Genomic DNA, 16,521 nt, shown 5'->3' with positions numbered 1-16,521 from the left:
AAATCCAAATGGTGGAATTATACATCATCATCATTAGAATAACATATCCAAAGTTAACATACATCAAATGGTTAAATCTTCCTATATCAGAACAATACCAAACTGACTTGAAAATTGGAGACCTACTATTCAGGAAGTACAATTTCTGGTAGGAGTGGTTATTTCTGATCTTAACCATTTCGAATTTATATAACATCTGGATGAACAACATATCCACAATACAGAGCAATCCAACGGTAAAAAGATGATATAACAACCGACAAACGAGGTTGTCTTGAAGGGTGATTTTCCAGAAATGTTCCTCCAGTGACAGCCCTCAAACGAAGCCTGCTATTGACAATCCCTCTGGTCAGAATGTAGGTGACATTGAGCATAATAATATATCCAAAAAGAAACCTAATCCAACGGTGGAAAGCCAAGATATGGCTGCCGAAGTTCTTGGCTTGTTGTCATCCCAAAACCCATAGTTTCAAATCAACTTATTCCTTCTATTTTTCTGCAAATCAAGCCATTATCATGCAATTAATCTCGAAATTCACAAGAATAATTATTCCCCCAAAATATTTACATGAACCCTAGAATTTTAAACTTGGAGGTTTTCTTCTCCTCATACAAGAACAAGAGAGAAATATGAAATTACTTGAGGGTATTTTCCTTACCTTTGTTACTTTAACTTATTTCAATGAGTTCTTGCAAAAATCTACAAAACTCATGTCCTCCTCTTTCAAGTTCCAGCTTCTACTCTTTGTTTTTCCCAAGCTTTATAACTCTCTAAGTATAGCCACTTGATTTGTTTTCTTGGATATAATTCTTCCAAGAATACTCCCTTTTGATTTAGCTTGAAGAAATGGAGAAGAGATGAAGAAAATGGGAGAAAAATGGTCTCCCTCCTGTTTTCTACCTTTGCAGAGGACGTGGGTTGTCTTTAAAGGAGGAGAAGGGAATATTGTTTTATATAATTACCAAAATGCCCTTATTAATGCCCCTTGTGTCATGTTCTCATAAAGCCTTCCCAATTTACCCGATTTTGAGTACTTTCGTAAAACCTTCTCAAACTCTGATTGACATGAAATTTTAACCTAAGATAAAACAATAAGTCTAGAGATCTCTTATAAAATTTCAGCCCGATCCAATGGTCGGATTGAGATATATTATCAATAACATAAAACTAAACAATTAGTGTCTTTTACGCTAACATCTGAATTTCATGCATTACTTTATTTACTTAGATTCTCATAACATTTCCCCTTAATTTATACTCAATAAATTCAATATTACCACATCCATCATTGATTTATAAAAAATAATCTATTTATTTGTTGAGACTCTTCTTCGTTTTCGCTAACATTACAAATTTTAATCCAAAATTCGTAACCCTCATTTTGACTTCCACCATACCTTTAAATTTATATATGGAGATCATTCTCTCCCTTACACATTGTATTTGTTATTATTTCTATTATTTATTCATTTCTTTTTATATTGAGTCTTCATTACTCATCAAGGTTTTTTTTTTTTCTTTTTCTACGATCCTATGTTTATTCGGGGTTTACAAGCTATGTGGGAAGCTTTTCTCTCGGACTTTGTTTTAAATGACACCATCACGTACATTTTATATTTAAATTCATTTTTCCTTTATTTCTTAACATCATTAGTTAATGTCAAGTTACCATCATCTTATAAACAAAAAGGGTCGTAAATTAGTAGTCTCACTCTCAAATAAAAGTCTAATGCAACCTGTCGCTTTAAAAGGCTTATAATTACTTAAATATATCATAAACCAATCTTTATAAGGTAATAAAATTAAAATCCCTAAACAAAGAGAAAAAGAAAAGAAAATCCAAAACTAAACATAAAAATCCAGAAACATCAAGTAAAAATTTGAATTTGATTTAAACGATTGAATCCAAATTAAGTTATAGTTTTTTTATTATCAGTACAACCATATCTCTCCTTTTGAGCTTTATCATGTTCACTAATCCATAAAAATATATATTAGACCATTTATGTTATCTATTTATGGTATATCCCTGTCTGTCTTATTATGACAAATTATTGTTTAATTGCTCAGAACTTTCAATTTTTATTAGCCTTTCAGTATCATCTTCTACCTATCAATATAAAAAACTCTCTCGCTGTTATTTATATCATAATTCAGACAATATTTCATTTTTCCATCATCAACACCTTTTAACTCGTTTCCTGTGCTTAGTAATCATGTGTTTGTGTACTCAGGAGGGGATTCACCTGCAATATCCTTGATTTACTGGTAAATATATGTCCAGAACTAGAAGATTCTTGCTTTGGGGTCACATTTCCAGTGATTTTGCAGTAATCGCTTCCCTTACAACTAAGCCGTGCAGTGTAGCTTTCTTCAAATAAACAGGATCGAACCCTACAACTTCCCTTCAGCTAATTTCTGGTAAAGGAAGAGTTAATCATGTTTGATAATGCTGTGGATAAATACGGATAATAAAAGTTAATAATATTATCATGCTTGGGTAAAATATAATGACCAGATATGGAGAATTCGCAGGATTCTTGATGTTATATTTCTTTCTTGATTTTTTTGCTTCCTCCATTTGTAGGAAAATTTTAAAGCATGATGATGATGTAGAGCTCTAAAATTATCTAAAGCTGATGTAAACTGAAACTACATTAAAAAATAATGAGTAGAAGAACATAAAATTTTCAAAAGAAATATTCACGCAGAAACTCTAATTCTTAAAAGGTTTATAATTGTTTAAATAAGCTCAAAAACCCAACATAAACAATTAGAAAACCTGAAAATAAAGAAAAGGATAATAAACCTTCAATAAACTAGAAAACAATAATTAAGGAAAAATAATTTTTTTAAAACCTACTGCATCAGATGACTGCATAAATTTATTAATTATTAATTGATTAACTAATATACTAAAAAACTAATGCTGTTTTACTGTTCATCATCAACTGTTCATACACACATTTCATTGGTCATTTTCTGCACCCTATGAACAACACTCCCATTTTCCAAAATCTGTTTAGTAATTGAAAAACATACAGCTGCGCCACCTTCACACTGCACGCCAAATGGCCAAGGACATCCCTTCCATTCCATCTGATGCCCAAGAAAAATCCTCCAATCACAAGGGTACCTAATCTTTAACTCCTGTGAAATGAAATCGAGGAGTGGAGCGAAGAATGATAACCATCAACTAATAATTCAGATTAATTCTGACTAATCCATCTTCTTTGACGAATGATGAAGATTTACGTGAAGGAGAATTGTCGCCTTCTTCTTGTCTCCAGTCACTAAGCTATGTCATACTCCCCCTAAAGTTGTCAAACAGAAGGTGACATCGTGCAAACCTTGATCATGGCCATAAGGCAATCACATAATACAACAATCTTAAGAAGGCCTTAAAAATATATATGTCATTTATAATGGAGAGATAACTGAACCTCTTTTTGAAGGTTCTCTTGGTATCTTTTGTAGCATGTCCCCTAAGCTCTTCTATTTATTAAAGGGGGAAAGACTCATGTATCAGCCAAATATCTCTAATCTGCCAGGAAAAAATATCTTCGACTTACAATCCCATTAGTGTTGTTTAATAATAAGATGTAGAATATGTACTCGTTCCTTATGATTGATTTAATTATATATGCTTTGTTTTACAGCTCATTAGTGTTGTTTATTTTTTCACACACAATGGCATTTCTTCCATGTATAGAAATCAATTCCAAGCAAGCTCATGATCAAAGGAAACCATCTTTCTGCAATTTCTCTTTAGCAAAATTAATTTCAGTAGACATTGGTCATCTTATTTTAGTTTTATGAGAACCATATCTCATATAAAAACTGACATTGGTCATCATAGCATCTTTTTCTCTCCTTTGTGCATGTGCAAAAGCCAGACGGGCTGCCAAGTTATGGTGTGCCAGATGGGAAGCAATGCCAGAGCCCTCTCTTGCAAGGAAGGAGATAGTTTTATAGAAAAGAAAGAATGGGAAGGGCATTGCTTTTTCTTTCTACCCTTTTTCCTGCCCTAACCTAATGGATTGTTCCTCTCTCTTTTTTCCTGCTGATATAGGAAATGTGCGGAATTTCCCCAAGTAGCGTATGTTTATCCATGCTAGCAGCTGACCCGAGTAGTACTGTTATTTCTGGCCAAGTGATGTTCTTTGGAGTTTCTATCTTCATTAATTCATTAGACTCAAGGATTTTTTGTTTCTTTTGACTAAAAATAAGCTTGCTGTTTACCGCCAATTTCTATTGACTTCTCCAAAGAAAAAAACATTAAGTTGCTACCAAATCGCATGCAATGGCTTTAATAGCTAGTCTTCCACTAAGAGAGATCTCTCTTTGTATACCATTGATCCAAATTTCTCAAACCTTTCTCATGATCTGTGCTTCCTTTTCTGATTGAATTGAATCATCTCGTTTTGAGTTCAACTTCTTTCTTGCTTGCAAGGTAAATCCTACTCTCTTTTCTTGTTTTTCTACCACTAATATGGTTGTAGAATTAATAAGTAGGATTGTAGATTTATCAATCAGGTAGAACTTAATTATATATGCTGCTTAATCTATTTTAGAACTCAAAACCCATATTATAGCATTGTTCTTACATGTTCATATTGCAATCAACTTCAACTACTTATCTTAAAAACAGTTGTTCTCTAGGTTTCTTTGTCTGTTGAGCGCCTCTTGTCAGCTTGATAGATGACTAGTTTGACTACTCTTTCTCATATTCCAATCAGCTTTCCAGAGTTTCAACATTGGGGTGCGTCCACACGTTACCTCACTCAACAATTAGCTTCAGATTCTTTTGTTAAATTCTTTTGAATCCTGGTAAAGTAATTATACTTCATCTTTATTATGGAATTTGTTGTAATATAGGAAATGTTGTACTTTCCTTTTATAGATTTATCATGTGTTGTATCGTACACAATAACTAATATATGTTGCCCTAGTTGTATAAATAGAAGAGATGGTCGAATCAATGCTTTAACTTGGCATCAGAGCAGGAAATATCCTAACAGATTTACGCCTTCCTCCTTCTCCCCTTGCCCGGCGCCTCCTCCTCTTCTGCCGATTACGGCTGCAGTATTTTGGTTCTTCACTCTTGCGTTCTCTGCTCCCTCTTCTTCTCCTTGATACTATCTTCCTCCTGGAGCATACTCCAGCAGCATACTGCTCTAGTGAACAAACAACAGTCCCCTCTGCAAAAATAACTCTGCTGCAGATTCATTCCAGCAGCAACTCTCCGTTTCCTCCAGCTTCAACATTGGGGTGCGTCCACACGTTACCTCACTCAACAATTAGCTTCAGATTCTTTTGAATCCAGGTAAAGTATTTATACTTCATCTTCTTCATTTTGTTGCTGTCTTTGTTTTTGACATGTTACTATTGTTTGAATCTTTTTAAGTAAAACACAGGTTGTTGAAATCTTATTGAGAAACTTTGGAGTTAGGATCGTCATTAGTTTCCAAATATATAAATAAATTGATCTTTCTTAGTTTTTATAATCCATGCCTTCTAGAGTTCATACCAAATTCATTGTTAATATTATTTGTTTTGATTCATCCAAACAAAAGTGCCCATTTGGTTGTAGAATTGGTTCATTGATCATATTAGATCTTAAGTATATTATTAGCATTGTTCTTACATGTTCATATTGCTATCAACCTCAACCACTTATCTTCAAAACAAGCAGAATTTCTTCCAAATTTTTATTTTAGATTGCTGACAATTATTAAAATTATTCAATATTTGTTATAATTTTTTATCTTCTTAAAGTACATCTCTTTAGGAAAATATACAGTTAAGTGCCTGCCTATTTAATATGTAATGATTGATTTAATTATACAGATTCAGTTTATTTTTTTAACACATTTACGGCTAGGATGTTTGCTGGTTGTAGACAAACTGTAGGATTTCTTCTTGCTGCCTTTGCTTCTGGGCTTCTTTCTTTGAAGGGCACTGTGCACTCTTTTCCTTTGCTTACTTATTTAAAAAATAATGATTTCCTCTAATATTTCATTTTAAGATTGAGTTCTTAATTTCCAATTAATTCAACATCCATTTTTTATGCGTTACTTTTGACAATTTTTTATTTGATGTTTGAAGGGCCAAAGAAGAAAGCGGTGAAATGGCTAGACCGAATGATCCATTTTGGGATCATGTTGAGAAGCTGGATGATGGTCGTTTCAACTGTAAATTTTGTGGCTATAAATTTGCTGCTGCTACTTCCGTTACGATGATCAAATGGCATTTGTCAGGAGTCCAAGGGCGTGGTGTTACAATTTGTAGACAAGTGCAGAATCTGAAGAGAGGTAGCTCTCTTGAGAGGCCATCAATTAATCAAGCCGACGAGCCTCGAGGAGATTCATCCCCGCCAAAGGATCTATTGTGTCTTGGCCTTGGAAGTTATCATGATCAACTCTGTTCTCCATCTGCAAAAAACGATGTCATAATGGATGATGTGCAGAACATAGTTGGAGAGAAAACAGAACCAGTAGCTAGTATGTTGGAGCAAAGCTATGCAATGCTTAATAAATTGGCAGGTGATGATGGAAGGATACAAGTGGGAGTTCAGGCCATGGAACAAGGTGCAGAGGAAGAGTTAATTTGTTCGCATCCAGAAGCAGGAAGTGGCATGGAAAACACCTGTGAAGGATTTATTCAGCATGTTGACAGAAATGTCTCCCCAGGTAAATTATTTGTACCTCATCGTCTTTTTTTTTTTTTTTTTTATCTTACCATTTCGTTTTTCACATGGAACTATTGTTTGAATCTTTGGAGTTAGGATCATTAATAGTTTCAATCAATTGGTCTTTCTTGGTTTATATAATCCATGCTTTATGGTGTTCAAGCTAAATTGATCCGAAACCTATTTTCCTTCCCACGTCTCATCAGAACGAGCTAGATTAATGGAGAACAGTAGTGGAAGATTAGTGCAGTCCGGCACAAGTGCCAGCTCTACAAAGCTAGTGGGTCGAGCATTTGAACAGAATATGAAGGTGATACGGTCTTGGTTAATGGATGATGAAATCTCAACCATTGGCATTTACGGAATGGGGGGAGTTGGTAAAACAACATTGCTGCAACATATCCGCAAGGAGTTTCTAGAAAAACAAGATATTTCTCATAGTGTTTACTGGGTGAATGTGCCTCAAGGTTTCAAGACTGAAGAATTGCAAGATCTTATTGCTAAATATCTTCATTTAGATCTTTCAAGCAAAGATGATGATCTGTCTAGAGCTGTCAAACTGGCTAAAGAACTAGTGAAGAAACAAAAATGGATTCTCATTTTAGATGATTTGTGGAACTCTTTTGAGCCACAAGAAGTGGGGATTCCTATCCCATTGAAAGGATCCAAGCTCATTATGACAACTCGATCAGAAATGGTTTGTCGTCGGATGAATAGCCAAAACAATATAAGAGTGGATGCTCTTTCTGATGAAGAATCCTGGACCTTGTTCATGAAGAGGCTTGGACAACACAGACCACTTTCTCCAGAAGTGGAACAAATTGCTGCAGATGTTGCAATGGAATGTGCTGGTTTGCCTTTGGGAATTGTTACATTAGCCGAAAGTTTGAAGGGAGTGGATGACCTATATGAGTGGAGGATTACATTGAAGAGATTGAAAGAATCAAATTTTTGGGACATGGAAGATAAGATATTCCAGATATTAAGATTGAGTTATGATTGTTTAGATGATTTAGCACAACAATATTTCATATATTGTGCATTATTTGATGATCATCATCATGAGATTAAAAGGAAGGAGTTGATAGAGTCGTTCATCGAGGAGGGGATCATTAAAGAAATGAGCAGGCAAGCAGCACTTGACAAGGGCCACTCAATTCTTGATAGACTAGAAGATGTCTGCTTATTGGAAAGAATTGATGGTGGTAGTGCTGTCAAGATGCATGACTTGCTTAGGGACATGGCCATCCAAATACTGGATAAGTGCTCTCTAATCATGGTAAACTTTACTTTCTATCATCCTCCTTTTTTTTTTCTATAGTTTAACCACTAATTTTGTTTCATCAAAGTGCTCTTTGGATATATTAAAATCAATGATCAAGTTGTAGAATTTGTAGGCAGGATTCTATATTGATCAGGGAGAACTTATTTATTTATGTTGCTTAATGAATAACATAACTCAATTTATATTATAGTTTCACTCATGTCCCTGTTATCTTCAACTACTTATCTTTAGAACAAGGAGAATTTCTTAAAAAACTTTATTTTAGATTACTTGGCAAGCTATTTTTTAAAAAATTACTTCAAAATCAATTTTTAATTCAATGTTTATTTGTATTTGCAGGGCTAAAGAAGAAAAGAAGAGGATGAAATCAGGATAGACTTTGCTGATGACAAACTTAATTCTACTGATGGGTTTCGGCCAAGACAAAAAGAAAAGAAAAGGGTGAGAGTAATTGATGAAATTGTTATGTAAATTGCATGGAATTATGTTATTATGAGTATGCAAGATATGGGTGATGCATGAGTTCGGATAATTGAAAAGGAAAAAAACAATTCATACGGAATTCAGCCACACTAAAATCTTATTGATTTGAATTGCTTGGAATGGTTGTTGAAAATTAAAATTGTTGTAATATTTTTAATTTTTTATTATATTAATGATTATATTATAGTTTGGGTGTAACTTTTATTATATACAAGATTTTTATTATATCGAGTAGTGATAAAAGTAAAGAAGTACAAAGGTATTGGTTCATCTTGTCAAGAATTTAACCACAGCAAGAAGCATACTTCAGCGAGAAAAAAGGATCCCAATAGGCTATTGCAGAGCTGAATGCAATTTTCAAGAAATCTGAGACAGATGCTCCCAACAAGATCATTGGGGGCGGGTTTGCAAATTAGACTAACAATGTCGATTCCAGAAAATAGACCTTAAGATGCAGAATCACATATGAGATTTGATGGTCATTGAAAAGAAAAAAAAAAGCTGAAGGCTATGGAACACATTGACATTCCTTAAAGAACATGGTGGTTCTTTAATGATTTTATAATTAGAAAAAAATGCAGGGGTTTTGAACAGTCAGATACAAATCTGACATTTGTGTTCCTTTTTGCTAGATTTCCATTAGTCTAATGGTTCTCTGGCCTTATTTTTAAATCCACTCGATTATTATATATATATATATATATATATAAAACTAGTTTATAATGTGATAGCCTAATGACCATGATGGATGATATTACGTTTTGCACGAAGATCAGCTTCTTTTTAGGAGCTTTATAATGTCAAATAAAAACACTTTGGAAAAGATCAATTTGAAGCGGTTGTTTTGGTTTATTTTTTAAATAAAACCAGTTTGATTATTTTTTTTTATAAAAACCCAACCGAACAAAAAATAATAACACCTAATAAAAAAATAATTAAAATAAATAAAAGTACCAATTAAAGTATACATATGCTGATGTAATTGATTTTACCTTGAATGTTGTATGTTGCAGAGATTCTTGATTATCAAAAGCTTTTGACAAAATCCACTAAAAGGAGTCCTTAAAACAAAAAATGTACTGCCACCATTGTCAAGCACTCTACTTTTTGATTAATTTTGAAATCACCACACATATATAATAAGAAAATGACACATCTTGATTGGATTATCTTTCTTCTCACGAGCATATCCATGCAGAACTCAGTTGATAAAAAAATATAGATGCAATCTCTAGAATTAAGTTTGTTATCAGCAAAGTCTATACTGATTTCATCCTCTTCTTCTTCTTTAGCCCTGCAGATACAAATAAGCATTGAATTAAAAATTGATTTTGAAGTAATTTTAAGAAAAATAGCCTGCCAAGTAATCTAAATTAAAGATTTTAAAGAAATTCTCCTAGTTTTAAAGATAAGTAGTTGAAGATAACAGTGAAGTGAACAAAACTTCGTCATTGATTTTAATATAACCAAAGAGCACTTTGATTTAGAAGAATCAAAACAAATACATTAAGAAACAAAATTAGTGGTTAAACTATATAAAGAAAAAAAAAGGGGAGAATGATAGAAAGTAAAATTTACCATGACTAGAGAGTACTCATCCAGTATTTGGATGGCCATGTCCCTAAGCAAGTCATGCATCTTGACAGCAATACCACCATCAATTCTTTCCAATAAGCTAACATTTTCTAGTCTATCAAGAATTGAGTGGCCCTTGTCAAGTGCTGCTTGCCTGCTCATTTCTTTAATTATCCCCTCCTCGATGAAATAATCTATCAACACCCCCCTTTCAATCTTATGATGTTCATCAAATAATGCACAATATACAAAACATTGTTGTGCTGAATCATCTAAACAATCATAACTCAATCTTAATATCTGGAATATCTGATCTTCCATGTCCCAAAAATTTGATTCTTTTAATCTCTTCAATGTAGTCCTCCACTCATGTAGGTCATTCACTCCCTTCAAACTTTCTGCTAATGTAACAATTCCCAAAGGCAAACCAGCACATTCCCTTGCAACATCTACAACAATTCGTTCCACTTCTGGAGAAAGTGGTATGTCTTGTCCAAGCCTCTCCGTGAACAAGGTCCAGGATTCTTCATCAGAAAGAGCATCCACTCTTATATTGTTTTGGCTATTCATCTGACGACAAACAATTTCTGATCGAGTTGTCATAATGAGCTTGGATCCTTCCAATGGGATAGGAATCCCTATTTCTTGTGGCTCAAAAAAGTTCCACAAATCATCTAAAATGAGAATCCATTTTTGTTTCTTCGCTAGTTCTTTAGCCAGTTTGACAGCTCTAGACAGATCATTATCTTTGCTTGAAAGATCTAAATGAAGATATTTAGCAATAAGATCTTGCAATTCTTCAATCTTGAAACCTTGAGGCACATTCACCCAGTAAACACTACGAGAAATATCTTGTCTTTCTAGAAGCTCATTGCGGATATGTTGCAGCAATGTTGTTTTACCAACTCCCCCCATTCCGTAAATGCCAATGGTTGAGATTTCATCATCCATTAACCAAGACCGTATCACCTTCATATTCTGTTCAAATGCTCGACCCACTAGCTTTGTAGAGCTGGCACTTGTGCCGGACTGCACTAATCTTCCACTACTGTTCTCCATTAATGTAGCTCGTTCTGATGAGACGTGGGAAGGAAAATAGGTTTAGGATCAATTTAGCTTGAACACCATAAAGCATGGATTATATAAACCAAGAAAGACCAATTGATTGAAACTATTAATGATCCTAACTCCAAAGATTCAAACAATAGTTCCATGTGAAAAACGAAATGGTAAGATAAAAAAAAAAAAAAAGACGATGAGGTACAAATAATTTACCTGGGGAGACATTTCTGTCAACATGCTGAATAAATCCTTCACAGGTGTTTTCCATGCCACTTCCTGCTTCTGGATGCGAACAAATTAACTCTTCCTCTGCACCTTGTTCCATGGCCTGAACTCCCACTTGTATCCTTCCATCATCACCTGCCAATTTATTAAATATTGCATAGCTTTGCTCCAACATAGTAGCTACTGGTTCTGTTTTCTCTCTAACTATGTTCTGCACATCATCCATAATAGAAGAAAATAGTAGATGTGTGTGGAGACTTTCTCTGTTTTGCTATTTTTTATTTATGAAGAACGTGAGCATACAATGCTTGATAGAACTTACAGCAATAAATCACTCGATAGTTTTACAATGATGGTGGCAGGGTATTTAAAGAGTACTGAAGAGGACATTTACAAGGATTCTAAAAGCTAATGACTAGGGATTATCTTCTATACAGTTTGATAGCAGTTATCTTGTTCTGCATGGACAAGGGTATGGAGTGGCATCCGGATTTATCATCATAGAATCCTTTTAGTTTCAGGAGAATCACAGCAGTTTCTTTATCTTGTTAGACTACCATTCTGACTTGAATTTGTTGTCATTGAAGCATCTTTATCCCTAACTTTTCTCCAGCAAAGGTGCCACTTTTGTAGGCATCAACTGGCAGCATCGTAGGAGAGTTCTGCCTTATTACTCCAGTAGCTTTTTCAACCTTATCTCTCCATTGAATTCTCACAATGCTTGCTGTCAGATTGTGTTGTGCTAACAATAATGACATCGTTTTTTGCAGATGGAGAACAGAGTTGATCATGATAACTTCCAAGGCCACGACACAATAGATCCTTTGGCGGGGATGAATCTCCTCGAGGCTCGTCGGCTTGATTAATTGATGGCCTCTCAAGAGAGCTACCTCTCTTCAGATTCTGCACTTGTCTACAAATTGTAACACCACGCCCTTGGACTCCTGACAAATGCCATTTGATCATCGTAACGGAAGTAGCAGCAGCAAATTTATGGCCATGATCAAGATTTGCACGATGTCACCTTCAAAAAGGGCTTTCTATCCTTCAATAGAGTTGTAGAACTATGTCTTACCCTTCTAAATAAGCTAAGCCACACTTAAAACCATAGTATATAACTTTACTTACGAATAAAATGATAAACAGTGTTCTCGAATGAAAACTGATCTAAAACATGTAATGAGGTAGTTAAAAAAATAATCGGAAAATAAAATTAAAACATGGTGATGAATTCATATGAATGAGATTTCAATAGTATGACAACATACATTATGATAAAATTATTAGAGGGTACTGATTGTATCTTTTGATTCTCAAACATAAGAGATGTCTAGAGCAGGGTCGTCAGTAGTTGAAGGGAATTGGTCAGTTGAGGAATAGGTAAGTGCATCGCACGTTGTCTTTTCAATTTATGTAAACTTTTGATAAATTTTAGAATTTATTGTTTTATTACTTTGATAAATATTAGAATGAATATGAGAAAGTTTTTCAATTACTAAACAGATTTTGGAAAATGGGAGTGTAGTTCATAGGGTGCAGAAAATGACCAATGAAATGTGTGTATGAACAGTTGATGATGAACAGTAAAACAGCATTAGTTTTTTAGTATATTAGTTAATCAATTAATAATTAATAAATTTATGCAGTCATCTGATGCAGTAGGTTTTAAAAAAATTATTTTTCCTTAATTATTGTTTTCTAGTTTATTGAAGGTTTATTATCCTTTTCTTTATTTTCAGGTTTTCTAATTGTTTATGTTGGGTTTTTGAGCTTATTTAAACAATTATAAACCTTTTAAGAATTAGAGTTTCTGCGTGAATATTTCTTTTGAAAATTTTATGTTCTTCTACTCATTATTTTTTAATGTAGTTTCAGTTTACATCAGCTTTAGATAATTTTAGAGCTCTACATCATCATCATGCTTTAAAATTTTCCTACAAATGGAGGAAGCAAAAAAATCAAGAAAGAAATATAACATCAAGAATCCTGCGAATTCTCCATATCTGGTCATTATATTTTACCCAAGCATGATAATATTATTAACTTTTATTATCCGTATTTATCCACAGCATTATCAAACATGATTAACTCTTCCTTTACCAGAAATTAGCTGAAGGGAAGTTGTAGGGTTCGATCCTGTTTATTTGAAGAAAGCTACACTGCACGTCTTAGTTCCAAGGGAAGCGATTACTGCAAAATCACTGGAAATGTGACCCCAAAGCAAGAATCTTCTAGTTCTGGACATATATTTACCAGTAAATCAAGGATATTGCAGGTGAATCCCCTCCTGAGTACACAAACACATGATTACTAAGCACAGGAAACGAGTTAAAAGGTGTTGATGATGGAAAAATGAAATATTGTCTGAATTATGATATAAATAACAGCGAGAGAGTTTTGTATATTGATAGGCAGAAGATGATACTGAAAGGCTAATAAAAATTGAAAGTTCTGAGCAATTAAACAGTAATTTGTCATAATAAGACAGACAGGGATATACCATAAATAGATAACATAAACGGTCTAATATATATTTTTATGGATTAGTGAATATGATAAAGCTCAAAAAGAGAGATATGGTTGTGCTGGATAACATAGTGACAATAAAAAACTATAATTTTGGATTTGATTTTTAAATCAAACTCAAATTTTTTTATAACATTTACAAAACTAATTTTTATTGGATTTCTTTGAATCAATTTTGTTATTTTTACTTGATTTTTCTGGATTTTTATGTTTAGTTTTGGATTTTCTTTTCCTTTTCTCTTTGTTTAGGGATTTTAATTTTATTACCTTATGAAGATTGGTTTATGATATATTCAAGTAATTATAAGCATTTTAATTTACGACCCTTTTTGTTTATAAGATGATGATAATTTGACATTAACTAATGATGTTAAAAAATAAAGGAAAAATAAAATTAAATATAAAATGTACGTGATGGTGTCATTTGAAACAAAGTCTGAGAGAAAAGCTTCCCACATAGCTTGGCCTTCATTCTTCTCCACCATTGAGATGGGTCCATATCAGTCTGTGCTGTCAACTAGTTACTGCCCATCAGTCAAGGAAGAAGGATGTAAGCAGAGAGAAGGATGATAATTGCAGAATTAAAGTCAAGTCTGATCTGTATAAAACTATGAACACCTTCTTTCAATACTCAACCCCAAATATTTTATCAGTTGGAGAGAGTGGAATCTGATAACCATTTCCTGAACACCAAATTCATTGATCCTTTTTCACCAGGAGCTTGAACATATGAACAAATTCAGTTCATGGAATTCGAGGACGAAATTATTATTACAATTCAAAGCTAAATGAAAAATCTGACTATATAGAGAGGGGGGGGGGGGACATAGACCTACAAATAAAGAAAATTTGAGTTAACTACTTAAATACCTTTCAGCACAATGATTAAGATCTCTCTTGGCAACAAAATAGCATGTAAGCAAGATGAAGGATCATATAACTCGAGCTCATAATCGAAAGTTGAAGTCATATTTGAAATAAGCATGTAATCAATCGAGAAAAGCTGAGAGGTGGAAAGAAGAAAGCTAAGGATCGTGGGAGAAAAAGCTGGTTGAGGATTACCTCTAAGAAATGAAGATGTCGAGAAAGATTACGGTAAATCTAAGTTACAAGAAATAGAAGATCGACCATGCTAATACTGAGGATTATGGTTCTTTGGCGAACAATCTCTGCAACAGAGCAAAAGGCAAGAATGAAGTATGTTAAAACAGTACTTAACAGGATCATTGGAAATCAAAGATGCAAGTATCTATAATATGTTACTTCATTTTGGAATTCCCTTGATGATTTGTAAAAATACAGATGATTTGTCATTATCATCTTATGTCAAGTTTATCAGAAGAAGAATATCTGTGGAATGAAAGCAAGCACTCGATCCCATCAGAAGCCCTTATTGAAATGACCTTCAGTTCAGCTGCACACTCCAGCGACTGTTAAACTCAGTTTCAGTTAGACTTTAATTCTTTTTAAAAATTAAAATAATATTATTTTAATAAAATAAATCTAATAAATTGAGCATCTAATTTTGTCTGAGCAAGGCCGGTTGTTCAGGTCATCATATTATTTTTATCTTGTACTGGTTTACATCCTGGATTATCCGATTTCTAGATCAACACAGGGTTGATTTATTTAATAATTATTTACAGCATTTGCCACTATATTGATTTCAATTAATTATTGGGTGATTTGTTTGGGTTTCTGGTGTCAACGATCCTAATACTAAAATATTTCAAAGTTGGAATCCTATTTTACATTAAATTTCAAAATCAGCACATATGAATCATTTCAAAGAAAAATATAATTTTTTTGAAATAAACCTAAATTTGTAGGAAACTAAGAACAAGTAAGAGGTCATACATTATTCAACTAAGAATATGATAGAATAATGACCCACCATGATTAAAAATGGTTAAACTGAATTTATAACTATTTATTCTAATATTATAAATCTGGTCTAATAGGCCAATTTAGCCATCTTTTGATCTAAAATTTGGTTGTGCGAAATTTAAAATTAAATATTATTTAATTTTATTGTTCATTTTCTTTTTTTGTTTAATTGTTCAACATTATTTTTTTTAAAGATTGGTTTTGTGATTATCATCAATTTATTTTTGATCTTTTACATTGAATAATTGATTTTTTATTCGAAAAAACTACTGCCACGTGCTCTTTACATGCCAACGCATGGAGGGCATCCACATCATTTGGATGGCGCATGAGGCACCTCATGGTGGCCAAACTTGCCCTTGCATCGTGTTGTTGGAAGCGTTGTTACGTTCCCTTCCTCATGGTGTAACAGGTGATGGTGGATAATCGATTTGTAATTTATTGACGGTGGTCGTCTCTTTTTCCTCTTATTTTTTCTCTCTTACCCAAAATAAGGATCAATTAGTTTAATGTGTGTCTATTTTTATTATCGTTTGATTTTATAAATAAATATTTTTAATAAATAAATTTAGTAAATACAACCGAGTAAATGTTTCATGTTATAAGATCAAATCCCTTTATCCATATTTATGTCTCAATTTTTTTAATTTTGCTTTTATTTATTGTTAATAATTTTATTTATTTATTTATACATATGATTATCTAATTATCAATTTATTTAATTAAATATTTATATAAACCTTTTGATTTATGACTTTTTTTTTTTGAAAAAAAACTATACAACGT

The 16,521-nt window shown here is 33.1% G+C and overlaps 3 protein-coding genes across 3 annotated transcripts in view; 1 reads left to right on the top strand and 2 right to left on the bottom strand.

Moving 5' to 3' along the window:
• Positions 1 to 16,521, bottom strand: part of LOC18110927 (uncharacterized) — a 93,235-nt gene that overhangs the window by 28,334 nt on the left and 48,380 nt on the right. The window lies entirely within an intron of this gene.
• On the top strand, positions 6,132 to 8,539 carry LOC7484106 (disease resistance protein At4g27190). Its single transcript, XM_052448883.1, has 3 exons — positions 6,132 to 6,693; positions 6,899 to 7,971; positions 8,317 to 8,539. The coding sequence occupies exons 1-3, from the start codon at positions 6,132 to 6,134 to the stop codon at positions 8,320 to 8,322; spliced, it is 1,641 nt and encodes a 546-aa protein (XP_052304843.1). The 3' UTR covers positions 8,323 to 8,539.
• Positions 9,749 to 11,579, bottom strand: LOC18107927 (disease resistance protein At4g27190). Its single transcript, XM_006370767.3, has 4 exons — positions 11,413 to 11,579; positions 11,311 to 11,352; positions 10,039 to 11,108; positions 9,749 to 9,754 (listed from the first exon to the last, which is right to left on the bottom strand). Exons 1-4 carry the CDS (start codon positions 11,546 to 11,548, stop codon positions 9,749 to 9,751), a joined length of 1,254 nt encoding a protein of 417 aa, XP_006370829.3. The 5' UTR covers positions 11,549 to 11,579.

The sequence above is a fragment of the Populus trichocarpa genome, chromosome 18 (genome assembly GCF_000002775.5).
Source record: "Populus trichocarpa isolate Nisqually-1 chromosome 18, P.trichocarpa_v4.1, whole genome shotgun sequence".
Taxonomy (NCBI): domain Eukaryota; kingdom Viridiplantae; phylum Streptophyta; class Magnoliopsida; order Malpighiales; family Salicaceae; genus Populus; species Populus trichocarpa.
Note: the sequence above shows the minus strand (reverse complement) of the source record. Positions and strands in the feature narration are given on the sequence as shown.

Coding starts and splice junctions, on each gene's coding strand:
- LOC18107927 (XM_006370767.3), bottom strand. CDS start 11,548: ATGGATGATGTGCAGAACATAGTTAGAGAGAAAACAGAACCAGTAGCT. Junction 11,353..11,412: donor AGTTCAGGCCATGGAACAAG/GTGCAGAGGAAG, acceptor TGGAAAACACCT/GTGAAGGATTTATTCAGCAT. Junction 11,109..11,310: donor TGACAGAAATGTCTCCCCAG/GTAAATTATTTG, acceptor ACGTCTCATCAG/AACGAGCTACATTAATGGAG.
- LOC7484106 (XM_052448883.1), top strand. CDS start 6,132: ATGGCTAGACCGAATGATCCATTTTGGGATCATGTTGAGAAGCTGGAT. Junction 6,694..6,898: donor TGACAGAAATGTCTCCCCAG/GTAAATTATTTG, acceptor ACGTCTCATCAG/AACGAGCTAGATTAATGGAG.